Source organism: Fukomys damarensis, unplaced genomic scaffold (genome assembly GCF_012274545.1).
Source record: "Fukomys damarensis isolate Sample0158 unplaced genomic scaffold, DMR_v1.0_HiC HiC_scaffold_19, whole genome shotgun sequence".
In the NCBI taxonomy this organism is placed as follows: Eukaryota; Metazoa; Chordata; class Mammalia; order Rodentia; family Bathyergidae; genus Fukomys; species Fukomys damarensis.
Genome location: NW_022900931.1, coordinates 63,087,558 through 63,103,546, shown reverse-complemented (window position 1 = coordinate 63,103,546; position 15,989 = coordinate 63,087,558). Strand labels below are relative to the sequence as shown.

The 15,989-nt window shown below is 58.1% G+C and overlaps 2 protein-coding genes across 2 annotated transcripts in view; one reads left to right on the top strand and one right to left on the bottom strand.

Moving 5' to 3' along the window:
• Positions 1-3,356, top strand: part of Ptgir (prostaglandin I2 receptor) — a 4,069-nt gene extending 713 nt beyond the window's left edge. Inside the window, exons 3-4 of the mRNA XM_010640921.2 lie at positions 8-289; positions 1,309-3,356. Coding sequence (XP_010639223.1) covers positions 8-289; positions 1,309-1,689 — 663 coding nt within the window. The 3' untranslated portion in view covers positions 1,690-3,356. The remainder of the gene's footprint in view (positions 1-7; positions 290-1,308) is intronic.
• A 4,480-nt stretch (positions 3,357-7,836) lies between these two features.
• Positions 7,837-15,989, bottom strand: part of Calm3 (calmodulin 3) — a 13,453-nt gene continuing 5,300 nt past the window's right edge. Inside the window, exons 2-7 of the mRNA XM_010640851.1 lie at positions 14,421-14,426; positions 11,926-11,957; positions 9,799-9,942; positions 9,582-9,688; positions 9,355-9,490; positions 7,837-9,271 (exon numbers count right to left, since the gene is read on the bottom strand). Coding sequence (XP_010639153.1) covers positions 9,243-9,271; positions 9,355-9,490; positions 9,582-9,688; positions 9,799-9,942; positions 11,926-11,957; positions 14,421-14,422 — 450 coding nt within the window. The 5' untranslated portion in view covers positions 14,423-14,426 and the 3' untranslated portion in view covers positions 7,837-9,242. The remainder of the gene's footprint in view (positions 9,272-9,354; positions 9,491-9,581; positions 9,689-9,798; positions 9,943-11,925; positions 11,958-14,420; positions 14,427-15,989) is intronic.

Sequence of the window (15,989 nt, the reverse complement as noted above, 5' to 3'; positions counted from 1 at the left end):
GCACCAGCAGTACTGCCCGGGCAGCTGGTGCTTCATCCGCCTGCGCTCGGCCGAGCCCAGCGGCTGCGCCTTCTCCCTGGCCTACGCCAGCCTCGTGGCCTTGCTGGTGAGTGCCATCGTCCTGTGCAACGGCTCCGTCGCCCTCAGCCTCTGCCGCATGTACCGCCAGCAGAAGCGCCACCAGGGCTCGGTGGTCCCCAGCTCCGGGTCGCGTGAGGACGAGGTGGACCACCTGATTCTGCTGGCCCTCATGACGGTCATCATGACCGTGTGCTCCCTGCCGCTCACGGTGAGTCTGCCCTGGGGCCGGGGGTGGGGAGAGGAGCAGAGCAGCGCCCAGCTCTGCCCGCCGCCGTTGGACAAGCCCCTTTCACAGATGGGGAAACTAAGTCTTGAAAGAGGTCCGACTGAGGCTCGGCCCGGGCCACACAACTCCGAACTTGTCAGAGACAAGGGGAGCATTTGCTCCCTCCCGACTCGACCACTGTTGCCTCCATAACCCTAGCCCCTCCGTGATCAGGCAGTCCCCTCTTCCCCGGAGCCTGTGACAGCAGGACCCACCATCGCAGAATGCTTGTTTTCTGTCCACCCGATGCTTTGTGGCTTGCAAATACCTCCTCAGATAACCCTCGCACAACCTTTCACAGCCATGCTGCAACGCTGGGCAGGAAATGCACCGAGTCCTGGCTGGCCAGCTTTGTACAGATGAGGGGCAGCATCTCTGGCCCGTGATCACCCAGCGCCAAGGCCTCTAGAGCCCAATTACCCATCCTGGGTCCTGTCCTCCAGGTTCTCCCAGCCCGGCCCCACCCTGCACTTGTTCAGGGCTCTTTGAGGATCCCTTTTCCTCTGGAGCAGCACCAGGGTCTGTGACACCGGATCGCCTCATCTTTATTCTGGGCCTCAGTTTCTCTTTCTGTAAAATGCAAGGGGCTGGGCTGGATTTGGGGGTCCTTAATTAAGCCTCTGGGAGGGTTGTGCTGACTCAGGTGCACGCAGATGGCGCCTTGGCTCTGGGTGCAGTTTCAGCCCTCGGGGTCGAGCATCTGTGAGCCCCCGGGTCCTTCTAAGTGCAAAGGGCGAGGGCACCCACATCCGTGGCCCCATCACCCCACTGTGGGTGTGTTCCTGGGGCTTTCCCTCCCGCTGCTCCAGCGTGCATTACTGACTTAGTTTTCATCTTATCTGACTTCCTCCCCCATCTGAAGTGCCTCCCTCTTGTCCCCGCGGTGAGCAAGAGGGAGATGAGGGGCCAGGGTGGGGAGCTGGGGACTCATGGCCCCTTCTCCATGCCCTCCGCACCCGCAGATCCGCGGCTTCACACAGGCCATCGCCCCCGACAGCAGTGAGATGGGAGACCTCCTTGCTTTCCGCTTTAACGCCTTCAACCCCATCCTGGACCCCTGGGTCTTCATCCTCTTCCGCAAGGCCGTCTTCCAGCGACTCAGGCACTGGTTCTGCTGTCTGTGTCCCGGGCCAGCCCGAGGGGACTCGGTGACACTCCGGTCCCAGCCAGCCTCCAGGAGGAGGGACCCCCAGGCCCCTGCTGCTCTGGAGGGGAAAGAGGGGAACTGGGTGCCCCTGTCCGCCTGGAGTAAGGGACAGGTGGCGCCCTTTCCTCCTGCCAACACCGTGGGAACAGCAACGCGGCCCAAAGCCGAGGCCTCAGTCGCCTGCTCTCTCTGCTGACATCGAAGCTGGTCCTGTGACCTCCGCCTGTCTTCCTGGTGCAGAAGCCAGAAAACCAGGGCCAAGGCTGTGGAAGCCAGAACTTTGGCCCCCGAATTCTGGGGGTGATGAGCTGCTGTTTCCCCTCCTTCAGGGTGGCCATGCAGTCTGTGGGAGGAGAGAACATTACCCCGAAGCACGAAAGAACAGTTGTCTCAAAATAGCCCGCAGCCTGGCCGGCCAGCCCTGGCCCTGGGCTCTCCATCCATCTCACTGTCCAAATATTTAGAAGGTGGCAAGGTTCCCAGCGGCTTCTGGGCACTCAGGTCCACTGGGGTTAGGGTTCCTGCTCCTATCCTTCTTCATCAAGGGGGTCCTAGCTGCCCGCTTTCACAGGGGTCCCCAGGAGAAGCCCTGCCCTCACCCAAGCCAGGGATTCTCAGAAAGCTCTCTGCTCCTTGTTCTTTATTATTCTTGTTTTTTCCCTGAACCAGGGATCAGAACTCAGGACCTTGTGCTTGCAAGGCAGGCGCAGGCGCACCTGAGCTAAATCCCTAGCCCCTAATTCTCTACCATTCTTGGGGGCCCTGCACCCCAAGGGGAGAAGACAGGAAGGAGAGGCTGTTGTGTCGTAGGCGACACCGGCGGACACGTGCCTGGGAGCCAAGAGATGCCGTGGGCTGGTGGACTGTGCCGTGCGAGCTGTCGGCGAGGCGGGCTGGGAAAAAGATGGTAGCTGAAGGGACAAGGGCCCAGCCGAGAACGCAGACCCCAGGCCTGTGTCTGTCCCCTGGGGCTGGGCTATTTCTTGCTCCCTTACAGGGCCTGACCTCACCGTCCTGTCCTTGGAGTCCTTCACTCATTCATTCGACAAATACTCAGCAGGTGCCCCCTCCACCTAGGGATGGGGTCACAGAGAAACCCGTCCTGCTCCGGCCCCTGCAGGGTGATTTCAGTCAGCCCCACCTTCTCAGGCCTGGGACTCCAGGGAGTGAGCCGGGGATGGAAGTGAGTTGGCTGCCCCCTCCCACCCCACGCTGCCTGCCTCAGTTCCCCCTTCTCGCTCAGCCCTGGGCTAAAACAATAAAGCTGCCCCTGGGGGAGGGGTAGAGCAGCGATCCATGGGAGCTCAGCAGCAAACTGGGGACAAGCAAGTGCTTCTTATGTGCCAGGTTCCTTCAGCCACTTGGCAGCCAGGGATCAGAGCTTCTAGCAGTGAGCTACAGTGGAGGCCCAGAGAGGGCAATGATTGCCCTGGGTCACACAGCAGAGAGGAAGTGGAGCCAGTTGGTCTAATCTACTGCAGGGCCCAGCTTGCTGCTGGGACCCCCACCGCCAGCCCTGTGCCTTGCTCTCCTTCCAACTGTAATCAGGTGCTGAGTTTTCAGACTAGCTGTGAGGATGGGATGAGAGATTGCCTCTGAATATTGATTTGAGCACAGGGCCTGGAAGAAGGGCTGCACTAGGCATTACTATTATTGCCATGGTTGTTGTTGCCATTATTATCTGGGCAAACACGATCTGAAAACAAAATGAAGCAAGTGTGGCATCATTGTTTTGACTTTTATTTATTTATTTTCCATCACTGTGTTTCAAATCAGTCAAGAAAAACAAGGGGTAGCTAGCCGTGGTGGCGCACGCCTGTGATCCCAGCACTCAGGAGGCTGAGGCAGGAGGATTGCAGTGAGTGCAAGGCCAGCCTGAACTACAGAGTGAGACCTTGTCTCAACTGAACACACACATACACACACACAAGAAACAACAAAAAGAAAAAGAAAAACAAGGGATGTTTGGGAGAGTTAAACACAGGTCAAAGCCAGACAGAGTGGTACAAACCTGTAATCCCAGCTACTCACAAAGATGAGGCAGGAGTATTGAAGTTCAAGGATAATTGAGCGAGCCTCTGCCTCATCTGAAAATAGAAAATAAAAAGGATCTGGGGGCCGGGCGTGGTGGCGCATGCCTGTTATCCCAGCACTCGGGAGGCTGAGGCAGGAGGATCTCTGTGAGTTAGAGACCAGCCTGGTCTCAACTCATAGTGAGTTCCAGGTCCGTCAACTACATAGTGAGACCCTGTTTCAAAACAAAACAAAACAAAACAAAAAAAAAGGATCTGGGGTAGTAGCTCAGGGGCAGAGTGCTTGCCTAGCATGTGCAAGGCCCTAGGTTCAATCCCCAGCACCACAGGGGAGGTGACCAGTTAAACAGGTTACCAGTTAATAGGTAGGAGTTTTCTTTGGGGGTAATGAAATGGTTCTGGAACTGGAGTGGTCATGGTTGCTGACAGCATGAATGTACCAAATGCCACAGGACTTGTAACTGGCAGCAAAGTGTAAAGTGTTAAAATAGTAACTCTTATATAATGAATATCTTACCACAAAAAAACCCTGCATATAATACTGAAAAAAAGGAGTGTTTAGAAACTTTTATAGCAGTCATAATTGAGTAATAGTATCTTGGTTGAATTTAACAATAAAAAAGTCCAGTTACATACTAAAAAAATAAAAAATAAAAAATGCTGGGTGTGGTAGCACATGCCTGTAATTTCACCACCCAGGAGGCTGAGGCAGGAGGATTGCCAGGAGTTCTAGGTCTGTCTGGTTTGCATAAAGAGTTCAAAGCCAGTCTGAACTACATAATCAGACCCTGTGTCAAAAAAAAATCAGGGCAGGGGGGTTTAGCTCAGTGGTGCTGTGCCTGCCTGGCAAGCACAAGGTCCTGAGTTCGATTCCTGGTACTGGAAAAATAAACAACCAAACCAAACCAGTCTGGAAACAGAATGGGTCCTGACCTCAGCTCGAAAAGGTCCAAAGGACAGTGATGAGGAGATGAGGAGAGACTCACCTCTTCAGTCACTCCTAAGGTGAGGCAGTTTCTTCCATGACCTCGGGGCTCATAAATGCCAGCGCAGGGCTCAGTACCTGATGCCCTGGAGCTTCTGTCGGTCCCATCTTTGGGGCGAGGGTCAGGGTGAGGCCCTCTGATCTGGATGTCACACAGTCTGCCAGGTTGGCAGATTTAGACAGCTCCCCCCTGCCTTCCCACGGCACCTGGGCGGGTTGGAAACTCCTTGCCCGATGATGTCCAGGCCCCACAGCACGTGAGCTCATCCTTGCTGCCCGTCACTGTCACAGCGCAGGCTGGAGGCACTGTCTGAACGGTCACTTCCCCGCCTGCCACTTGGAGGCCACAGGCCAACCCCCCACCCCGGTCCCGGCACAGTGTGTGCCCTCACTTGGTCAGCAGGTCTCGTCTCTGATGCTGGGGACATGGCAGCCACAGGGACGACCCTGGCCCTGCCCTCCTGGAACTCACTGTCCAGTGGAGAAGGCAGTCCTGTCTCCAGGGTGGGTGAGGCTGGGAGGGGCCGTTGGGGAGCCCAGGGGGAAATGGGGGGGCTCCTTGGGGGAGGGGATGGCTGAGCCAGACACGAGTTTGGAAGAAAGCGGTGGAGGAAAGAGGGGCATCTCGGCCGCGCTTCCGGTTCCGACTGTGTGGAAGTTTATTTCTGTGGTCTTTCATGTGTTCATTCACTTGTCACACTTTCCCTGGGGCCTGCCGTGGGCTGAGACTGCGGAGTCTCTTGAGGATGTAGCAGTGACGGTCACAGCGTCCTACTTGGCTCGTGAACCAGTGGGACAACTGGATAATCACATCAGTATGTGCTGCAAAGAGCGGCTGGAACACGAAGCCCGCAAGCTGCAAAGAGATGTGCGGACCGGCAGGGGCTGCCTACCCTAGTCTGGGGCAGGGGTGAGGAAGTGAAATGTTGGGGGCGGATCCCTATTGTTTCTGTCTCCCTAGTAGGGGCTAACCCACAGGTGGGGCTTTACCCTCACCCCACGCACACATTCATCCCCCCAGGGTCCTGGGAGTTGCTGTTCTCTGGGGCCTTTTGTCTCCACGGCCCCACCTGCTGGTCATAGTGGGAGTGGCACTTCGAAGCGGCCCACCTCGGTTGCACTAGCAGGCCTGCTACCCTCTGGGGTAGTGAGGGGAGCCTGGGCCTCACTCAGCGGGCCCCTCTGTCTGGTCACCCTCTCGGGACAGGCTTTGAGCTGCTCTGACAGAGCTGGCAGCTCCCCATTGGAGGCGATCGCGAGCCAGCAAGGCTGCGTTTGAGCTGCAGTCCACGGCCTCACTGCTGCCCCGGGGCCATTAGAAGCTGAGCGCCTTCCGTTTGTCTTTGATTAATAAAGAATGGAAAAGGAAGTGATGATTGCTTAATCAGGAAGCGTGTCTGGGAGTCAGAGTCTTCCAAAACACAGGTCCGGGGGGTGGGAGCGGGGAATGAAGGGCGCGGAGGAGCGGGTGCCAGAGGTTCAGTGGTTAGAAGCCTGGAGCTGGGGACCTGAGCGAGCGGGAGCCAGTTCTGAGGTCCAGCTCACTGCTCCGAGAAGTGCAGGGGGTGTGGGAGGTGCCCTCGCCTGGCTGCCATCCTCTCCTGTGGGTGCTGCGTAATAATTTACCTCCCGCTGTGTGCCTGGGCCAGAGCACGCACACCGTGGGTACCCGCTGGCGCTGAATTTCCGTAGGGGCCCAGGTCTGAACTAAATGGCCTGAGCACCACCCACCAAGGTGGTTATTTTTATGATCTTCCTTTTACAGACTATTCTGTTCCATTTTGCAGACTGGTAAACTGAGGCTTGGAGAAATGAAATCACCACTCTAGAATTATCTGGTCAGAAGTGGCGGAGGTGGCCCTTGAGGCTTAGTGACTCATTCACGCTGGTGAGTGGTCCAGCTGGGAGGGCAGCACCTGCTGTGGACACCAAAGCCTGCTTCCTGTCATTTGCCTGAGCAGCTGGGCATTGTGGTGCACCTGTGTGACCCCAGCACTCAGGAAGCTGAGGCAGGTGGATTGCCTTGAGTTTGCGGCCAGCCTGAGCTACATAGACCTTGTCTCAAAAACAAAAACCCAAAATCAGTTTCTAGACTAGAACTTCCCACAGGTAACCAGGCTGCGCAGAATGCCACTCCCACGTCAGCTGCCCTTGCTGCTACAGCCTCGGCCCATCCCAGCTGGCTGTTTGCAGCCTGTCTGAAGTCAATGTTTAAAAAACTACCATTTACTCTGAAGTTTGCTGGCTCGAGTTTATACTGTATGATCTTGGAGGAGTGACTTTGCTCCTGCTCTGAGCCTCAGTCTCCCAGTTAGCACCAGTGGAACTCATGTGACCCAGCCAGATGGCTGCTTTAAGGTTCCACTGAGGTCCCGACGCAGTTCAGATGGCCCGTGAAGCAGAGTGCACCTGATAAACAATGGCTGATGCCCCCACAAGGCTCTGTGGGATCATCCGGCTGCCCACCCTGGGAGAGTCACAGAGGTCCAGGATGTCACCGTCTGAAGCCATGGAGGGTTGGGTCCCAGACTCCTGTTGTTAACTATTACACTCTGTCTAGTACATCACACACGCCACACCCTACGCAGGTGGCAGCAAAGGGAACACAGATGCAGGCTCTGGAGAGGTGGCTGAAATTGTTTGTGGCTTTTGCTTCAGATCCTCAGACCAACCCCAGGTCCACAGCCTCCTGGGTGATCAGAGCCCAACAAGGCCACTTAGGCTCGTGAGTGACCAACAGTCAAGGCCACCACCTCTCGCCAGGCACCCTGTGAGCTCTCTCGGCCTCCTCGCTGGCTGTGTCCTCTGCGGCCCTGCATGCTGCTCCCTCTGCCTGCGGTACCTAGCCTGCCCTGCAGGTAGGGGCCTCAGCCTCTGGCCCCCAGCCGAATGCAGTCCCCGAGGTACTTCTGCAGAGCAACGGCTGCCGTGGTGCCTGCCCAGTTTGTCGTGTGTGACCCACACATCCTTCGGCCTCTGTGCACAGGCTGCAGCTGGCTGCTCTCCCAGCCACTGTGCCACCATGCTGACCTGCGGCTGGCACTCGCAGCCCACGGCCTGTCCTGCCCAGATGACCCCACAGTGTCACTGGGCTCAGCGACTGATGCAGAGGTGACTGCTCACTGCAGGATCTGAGGCAGCCTCAGACCGGCACAGGGAAGGCTTGTCTGCAGCCCACCTGAGTGAGGTCCATGCCAGGGTTCGCCCAGGGTCGGAGTCAAGACGGCGGGAGTCACGTCAGGTAGTCACTGTATTTTATTGGAAAACATTGATATATATTTTTCTTCACAGCTTGAACTGAACACAATATTGCCCGGTTTAAAAAAAACAAAACCCAAACATTCTGGGTGTCCACAGCCTCACGCCTACCCGCCCTTGCCCTCAGCTCCTGGCCGGGTCTCCCCCTGGGCCCTGTCCCTCCCTCCCTCCCTCCCTCCAAGGCTGGTGCCAGAGGGCAGAGAAGAGTCCCAAAGCTGGGCAGGTGCCGGGAAAGCCACTTGATTGACCTGGGGTGGGGGAGCCAGATGAAAAGAACAGAAAGGAACCCAGACTGATGTCCGCGTTGACTGACTTGTCCCAGAGGCGAGTCAGAAGCGAGCTGCGGATCATGCTCTCCGCTGGGGTTGGGGCGGGGGCAGGCAGGGCGGGGGCAGGGCTGAGCGAGGCGGCCAGGGCCAGGTCAGCGGCGAGCGCATAGGCAGCAGGAGGCAGAGGCCGCCCTGGCTGCATGCAGAGTGCAGCGGGCCAACACGAGTGTTTTATTGCAGGTTTGTTCTTGTGAGGGTATGGTGGGGCTCATCTTCCCTCTCCCCACCCTTTGGCTGGCCTGGCATGGTTTGGAACAAAAATCAAAGTTTTGAGGGACATAAAGGAAAAAAAAATAGAATTAGGGTAACCAGCACATTACAGAGCGACCATCCCCACACCCACACCTAGAAGGCCCGGGTGGTGGGCCGTAGGGGAGCGGCATGGGATGTTAGCACCAGGTAATTTACAGAACAGCCGAGATCGCCGCGAGACATGGGCGAGGGCGACCTGCACAGTGGCCAGTGAGCAGCCCCTGCCCAGCCCCGCCTCAGAAAGCCAGTCAGATGGTTCCAGAACAGCAGCCAGCGGGACCTGAGTGCCGTCCACTCTGTCCATCCCCCTTCAAGCCGGCCCCTCCAATGGGGAAATCGTGCCAGCTTCCAAGGCCTTCTCATCCCCTCCAGTCAATGCCACAATTCCTCAACCCCTCTGTGCTTCTGCACGCCCCTCCTGGCCCCTGCCCGGGGCTGCCGGGATCTGCACACGGAATCACAGGGCTGGCTGCATGCAGGAGTGACGGGCATGCTCCTTGCCTGGGGGCGCGGCACCCCCGCGGGGCTGGGACAGGGCCAGCAGCCACCCCAGCAACCCACATAAGAGGACAGACGAAACAGACCGCAGTGGAGGAGAGCTGCCCAGGCTGCAGGAGGAGGGCAGAGGCTCCCCGAGGGGCAGGGTTCATCTTATGAATGCACAGGGCCTGGAACTTGTGGAAGGAAGGGCGAAAGGGAACCGAGGGCCGTGAGGGAGACGGGAGGAAGGAGAAAGAGCCATCATGCAGCGTGGGACAAATCTTTTGTTGCTTTATCAGATTCTCAGTCAATCAACTGGTGTTTGCTAGAACCGGGGTACGCAGGGGAGTGTTGAAGAGAGAAGAGTGCGAGAGGAGATCAGGAAAACGGGCATCACCAGCTGCCCGGGCCTTCACTTCGCAGTCATCATCTGTACAAACTCTGCAGAGAGACGGAGAAGGCGGGTGAGCAGCGTGGAGCCCGGCGGCCCTCCCGGCACGAGGGGCTGGGCCAGCGACACTCACCTTCGTAATTGACCTGGCCGTCGCCGTCGATGTCAGCCTCTCTGATCATCTCATCCACTTCCTCGTCAGTCAGCTTCTCCCCCAGGTTCGTCATCACGTGGCGCAGCTCTGCGGCACTAATGTAGCCGTTTCCATCCTGCAGGATGGGGACGAAGGCTGTCATTTTGCTGCCCTGGCCCGGGAGGGTGGGGAGCAGGTGGGCAGGATCCTGAGAGAGGGCTGCTTACCTTGTCGAAGACACGGAATGCCTCTCGGATCTCCTCCTCGCTGTCTGTGTCCTTCATCTTTCTGGCCATCATGGTCAGGAACTCCGGGAAGTCAATGGTCCCGTTCCCTGGCAGGGAGGGAGGAGAAGCTCTTGACCTGGGCCCTGGGAGATGAGCCCAGAGACCCCAGAGAGGGTACACTGACCCGTCCGTCCCCAGGGAGACGCCTGGCGCTCACCATCTGCGTCCACCTCATTGATCATGTCCTGCAGCTCTGCCTCAGTGGGGTTCTGTCCCAGGGATCTCATCACTGTCCCCAGCTCCTTGGTGGTGATGGTGCCGTCTCCATCCTTGTCGAAGAGGGAGAAGGCCTCCTTGAACTCTGGGGGAAGAAAGGGAACAGTCTGGGTCAGGAGGCCACAGGGAGAGCCTGAGACCCCTGGAGCGAGTCGGCCCCAGCTCAGGGTGCGGGCCAGACCTCAAGCCCGGGCCTCTCCTCAGTGCGCTCCTTTCTTCAGCCAACCCAGTTCGGTTCGGACACTGGGGAGAAAGTGGTTTTACGGCTGTCCTTAGGTAACTGTACACTTTTTTTTTGGTTCTGGCTTTAGCGTCTTCCTCAAATGATGAAATGGACCAAAGTCAAGGAGTGGATGACAGCCAAGCAAATTCTTCATCTGAAGCTTGCGAGCCAAGGTCACCGGGCCGGAGGGAAGGGGAGGGGGAGCAGTGGCTGCCGGAGGCCGCTGGCCAGCAAGAGAAGGAAATGTGGATAATGAACTGCTACTGTGGGCGCTGCGGGCGCCGAGGTGCTCAGCCTGCGGGGTGGGGACGTGGGGGTGGTCGGCAGCACAGCATGGCGTGGGGCGGGGAACGGACGGCTGCCGAGCCAGGAGGCTGAGCAGCCAGTGGTGCTGAGTGGGAAGGCTGCAGCTGGGGACGCATCAGGGGCGGGAGAAACGCGGCTCCTGCCCTCCCACTGGGCCCATTTTTGCACCTGGTGCTCTTCTACCCCCAAGCCCTCAGAGAACAGATGCCTGGCAGCCTATTCCCAGGGGTGTGGGCTGGGGTGAGGTGGCGGACAGTTTGCTAATGGGGACAGGGTGAAAAGTAGTGTGTGTGGTACAGGAGGGCAGCGCTGGGAGGTGGGTGGCAGATGGGTTGGGAGGGACACACCGCCGGGCAGCTGTGACCCCCGGCCTCCTGGGGGTGCTGCCAGCTCCCTGTGCCACCCAGCAGAGTGGAAGACCCAGGTGATACGGTCGGGAAACGACAGTTCTCTGCTTTCTTCCTTGGGCTCCACCTGCCCTGGGCCAAAGCTAAGAGGCTGCAAGTATGACTGTCGTGGGACAGCAGTGACGAGCCCATTCCCGCCTCCTCCACCTGAGAGGCTGGCTCTCAGTCCGTCGCACAGCTGGCGGACGGTGACACCTGAGATGGGGTCTGGGTAGCTGGCAGGGCCAGGGAGAAGCAAGGAGTCGGCCTCTGATCTCCCAGGCAGCTCTGAATGGGGTGAGCGGCAGTTACACAGCAGTTCCTGAGGGTGGGGACTCTCGGGGCAGAGTCTACAAAAATGAATGAGATGGACCCCCTGGGAGGTCACAGTCACTTCTCTGTTCATTGCTTAGCTGGCAGAATTTACGAAGCACCCACTGCCTATGTTCAGATACTGAGGCCATGGCAGGAACCGACAAGACCAAGTCCTGAGCTCAAGGGACTCACTTCTAGTGACAGGTGATACAACAGGCAAAGACAGGAAGCACCCGCAGATGCGAGAAAGGCCACGAGGACAGAAACACAGCAACGTGACAGGTGAACTGATTAAGGGGCCAGGAAGGCCTGGCCAAGGGGACACAGAGCTGAGCCCCGAGGGGGGAAGAGCTGCCCACGCAGGGCTGGGAGAGGAGCACTGGCGGCAGAACAGCGCGAGCAAGCATGTACAAAAGGGAACGCGAAGCCAGGCACGTGCGGAGGCGGGGGTGACAGCCGTCTCCTGGGCAGCTCCTAAAGTGGGACAGGAGCTCCGCGGGCCCACAGGGAGGCAGGGGCTCACCTTCTAAGCCTATCTGGATGCAGGTGGCAGAGAGCTAGGTAGGCTGTCCTGTGCCCACTGATCTCAAGGCTCCGAATGACCAGGAGCCAGCGGAGGGACACAGCCTTTGCCACTCAGCAGAGGTCCGAGGGCCATCTTAGGACCACGGCGCTGCTGGGAGGCGGGGGCACATTGATCACAGGCACAGGCATCACACGGGGTGACACAGGGACACACACACATTCCTCCATTAGCTTAGTCCTTGGGCTAAGATCCGGCGGGGGACACAGGCTTTGCTCAGGCAAGATGATGGGGACACAGAGCCGGCAAACTCACCTGCGATCTGCTCCTCAGTCAGCTGGTCGGCCTGGAAAGCAGGAAGGAGAGTTAGTCACAGCTGGCTTCCCCCCAGATGGGTTTTCCCTGCCCAGCCTGGCCCCTCTGTGGAGGCTGCCACATGGCATTCCTGCTGGGCAAGGGACGAGGCAGAGCCTGCTGGGCACGTCAGAGTTTGAGGCAGAGCCGGGCACAGGGCAAAGCATGGAGACTCGGGTGGGCTGGAAACCCAGACCCCCGGGCCAGGAGAGATGCCAGCTCCAGCTTCAAACCAGCTTCACCGGGGTGGCACAGAGCGGGCTGGCATCTTGCTGTTGGGAGCCCCAGCGGCAGTGTGAAGGAGCAGCTGCCCTAAAGGAATAGAGAGCGGCTCTAGAGGTCTCCAAACCGAAACAGGCCAGTCCTTGGGTACAGCAGAGGGAAGACGCGTGGGGCTACCTTTGTTAGTTTCTGTGTCACCTATTTGAAGGTGCTAGGCCCAAGGAGGACACACTCAAGTGGTGAAAATCATCTTAACCAATGGCTCAGAGTTGTTCTGGTGACTTGAGAACCTTGGTCAGTCTGGAGGCTGTCATTCTACCCCTTGGGACCCAGGGTAAGCACAGGGTACCACTCTATTAGGTTTCTTTCGGGCAGAAGGGGCAAATGTCAGGGAGGGGACTGCTGCAGGCAGCGGCAGCAGTGGCAAAGGACTGAAGTCAGCTTCAGCGCTGCAGTTTTTAACCCTTTCCAGCCCGGGCCACTTGGGCCTGGCCAGTGGCGGCAGGCAGCCCTTGCTGCATGTGGGCCGGGGAGGGGCAGGGACCAACGCTTCCCACACAGTTGTGCTGGGAATCAGATGGCCCGCAGAAGAGCAAGGTAGGAACTGGATTCCAACAACATCTAGCTTCGGACAGCTACAAGGTAAGTTTTCCTTGGTTTCTGTAAGTGCAGGAAGGCTCCACCAACCTGGACTACTGTGGATCCAGTGAACACTCCTCTCCTTTTCCCAATTAGGGGAGGGGCTCCAAGTGTACAGCAGATTCTAGTCTTAAGTTTGAGAATGCAGGAATCAAAGTGAACTATGGTCTGTGTCTGGATTGCTCTACATTGGGTTCTAGGCCTTCCATCAGAGGCTACAACAAACCACTGCCTGTTCCTAATTCTGTACTGCGCTTAACCGATTAAAATATGCTGCTTAACCTAAGGGAAGAGGAACTTGAGGCCGAGCCCCGAAGAGGCAGAATGGGAGGAGAAATCACAGTGATGACGACAGAGGGGAGATGGCTGGCTGAGGCAGGGAAGGAAGGCACTGAAGAAAATGCCACACATGCTCAGTCTAGAAAAGTCCAGTCTAGAGAGGAGGCATGATGGAGACTCTGCAAGGCTGTCAGCAGAGTCGGGGCTGCAGGCACAATGCCAACCAGCAGTGCAGACCCATGACCCCCCCACCGCCCGTGGACGAGGTGGGGGCGCCCAGCCTCTCTGTGCTGACACCTGAGGAAGCTGCTGGGGAAAGTGAGAAGAGAGGATGGGCTTCTGGTTACGGCCAGGCAGTGCTGGGGGAGGGGGAGAGGAGGGCTGCAGCTCCATCTGCTTTTCATTCTCCTGCCCGGGCCTGGAATGGAAAAAGCGAGCGCAATCGCAAGCGCAGTCAGGGACCTTCCCAGCCCAGCGCCCAGCACTGCTCTGCACAAAGCCCACCGAGGGGCTGCAGAATGCCCAGAGTGGGCCTGAGAGCCAGTGCCTGCCCCTGAGAGCTGGGAGATGCAGGTGAGGACCCGTGTCCTGCAGTCTGGTTCCACGGCTGCTGCAAATAGGCGTGGCTCTGCCTGGAGGGCCATCAGACTCCCTGCCAGGTAGAAGCTCTCCGCCCTGCTCGACCCAGGAAAGGTCCCAGCTCTAAACTACACCTCAGTGCAGGACTGAGGTCCAGAATAGCAACTGCGGGAGAAGTGATCACTGGGACCCCTCCCCAGGGCTGCCTCCCTCTCTAGACCAGAAGATTGTAAAGTTACCAAAACCTGTCTCCAAAATAACCCAGCTGCTTCCTTGTCCCTCATCTTAGGCTCCAGCAAAGAGCTAGACAAGGAAAAAAAAAAGCTTGGGGTGGAGGAGGGAAGAGGGAAGAGGGTATTATTTCTCTGCCTTGCCCCAGCCTCCAGCCGATGCCCGAGTAGTGTTAGATGAGATCAGAAACCAAGGCCAGGCCCCTTACCAGGGCCAAGGAGGAACCACAGGGCTCAGGCCAAAGTTCAAAGCCAGTTAACAGGGCCTTGTACCACCCCTACTTCACTGATTACAATTGGGAAGAGAAATTGGTCAGGGTAAGAGCTGGGGCCCTCCTTTGAGGGTGGGGTCCCCCCACTGGTACCTTCAAGCCCAGTAGGGCCCTATGAGCAAGGTTCTGCAGGGGGGAATGGGGTAGCGGCAAGAGGAGCCGTCAGGTCTGTGTCAGCAGTAGGAGACCTGATACACGGCGAGGCTGCCTGCCCTGCCCAGCCTTGCCAGGGAGGATGGCTGTGCATGGCTCCAGGCTGAGCCTGGGGGGGTGGGTGTCGTGGGTGGCAGGAGTAGAAAGAACTGGTCTGCCGGTTTTCTCTCAAAGCCCTCGCTGTGAACGCACAGAAGCATTCATGAGGGCTGCGAAAAGAACAAGAGGCCCTCAAGTAATGAAGGGGTCCCCCGAAGTCCCTTCTGGTCAAGCTCGGCAGCCCCCACCCTGAGGGCACGGGAATAGGCATCTGATCATCATCACTGACGCCACACTGTACCGTGCTGCACTGTCATTTGGCACCAGTGAGAAGATGCAGGAGGGTGCGTGGAGCTGGGGATCAGAGGGAAAGCAGCCTCCTCTCTGGAAAGGCAGCTCTCTTGATTCGAATGGAGTGGCAAGAGGGTTGAGGTTTCTAGGCTTAAACAAGCTGGCTCATTTGATGCACCCCAAACTTTGATTCCCCACCCGGTGCATTTCCTGCAGCTTCAGAGCCCAACAGGGGCCTAAACAACTCCGCCCACCTGCCCCACTGCCCTGGGGCTACCAATCCATTCTTCCCAGGGAAGCAGGACACCGCAGAGCCATCCCCTCCAGCATCTGCGCTCCCCCCAACGTCTTCCTCTGGGTCTTTTCCTGGAGACCAGCGGGAGTGACCCTACCCACCTCCAGACCTAGGCCCACTCTGGCTGCCGTTCATTATCATATCCTTCTACACTTCCGGTCCCCTTCAACCTCACCTCTCGACACCCAAACCACAGTCTTCCTGGACCCTCTCACCTTGGAAACCCATCTTTCCATGAGCCCAAACACAACACCTCTGCCCAACTCCTTCCCGTTAAAAAACAAAAAAAAAATCTTAGTTTAATAGCCTTAACCCACTGGTCCTCTGAGAACCTTTTCTAGCTACCTCCATATCGACCACAAGGCTCCCCACTCCCCAATATGAGCAAGCATCAGCCTCGACACCCCCTTTAGCTACATCCACCACCGCCCGATCCTTCAAAGCATCTCCGAGCCTCCGTTCCCACCCACCCCAGCCTCTTCTCACCTCGCCTTGCACCTACCTCTCCCTCCTCTTCCGCAGTGCTGGTCTTTGGAGACCCCTTCCCCCAAGGATCTAAGGTGCAAAGGTCGCCCCACCCCCATCCTCCCCTCGGGCCCCCAGGAGCCCCGGGGCCACTCGTCCAGGTGCCAGGCCTCGCTCCGTCCCCTCTTCCCTCCATCAGGACCTAACGCCTCCTTCAGGGCCCAAACAGCTTCCTCCCCGGCCGCTTAGGTTTTATTTCCGCCTCCTGGGGGTCCACACACCCAAATCTGAAACCACACGCTTCGTGTGGAATCCAAAGATCATTTCTGGGGGGGTCCGAACGCTTCCTCTGGGGGCCCAAAGGCTCCACCCTGGGTTCAATAGTCCCCTCGGATGGCTCAGACACCCGTCTGGGGAACTCAACACCCCACTTGGGGTCAAAGTCGCTTGTGGAATCCCCAAAGCCCCCTTCTGGGACCCACACGTCCCTCTGGGTTCAAACCCCACGAGCCCGGGGGCCCAAGGCTCCTGCCGGGACCCGACGCCCCCACTCGGGGCTCC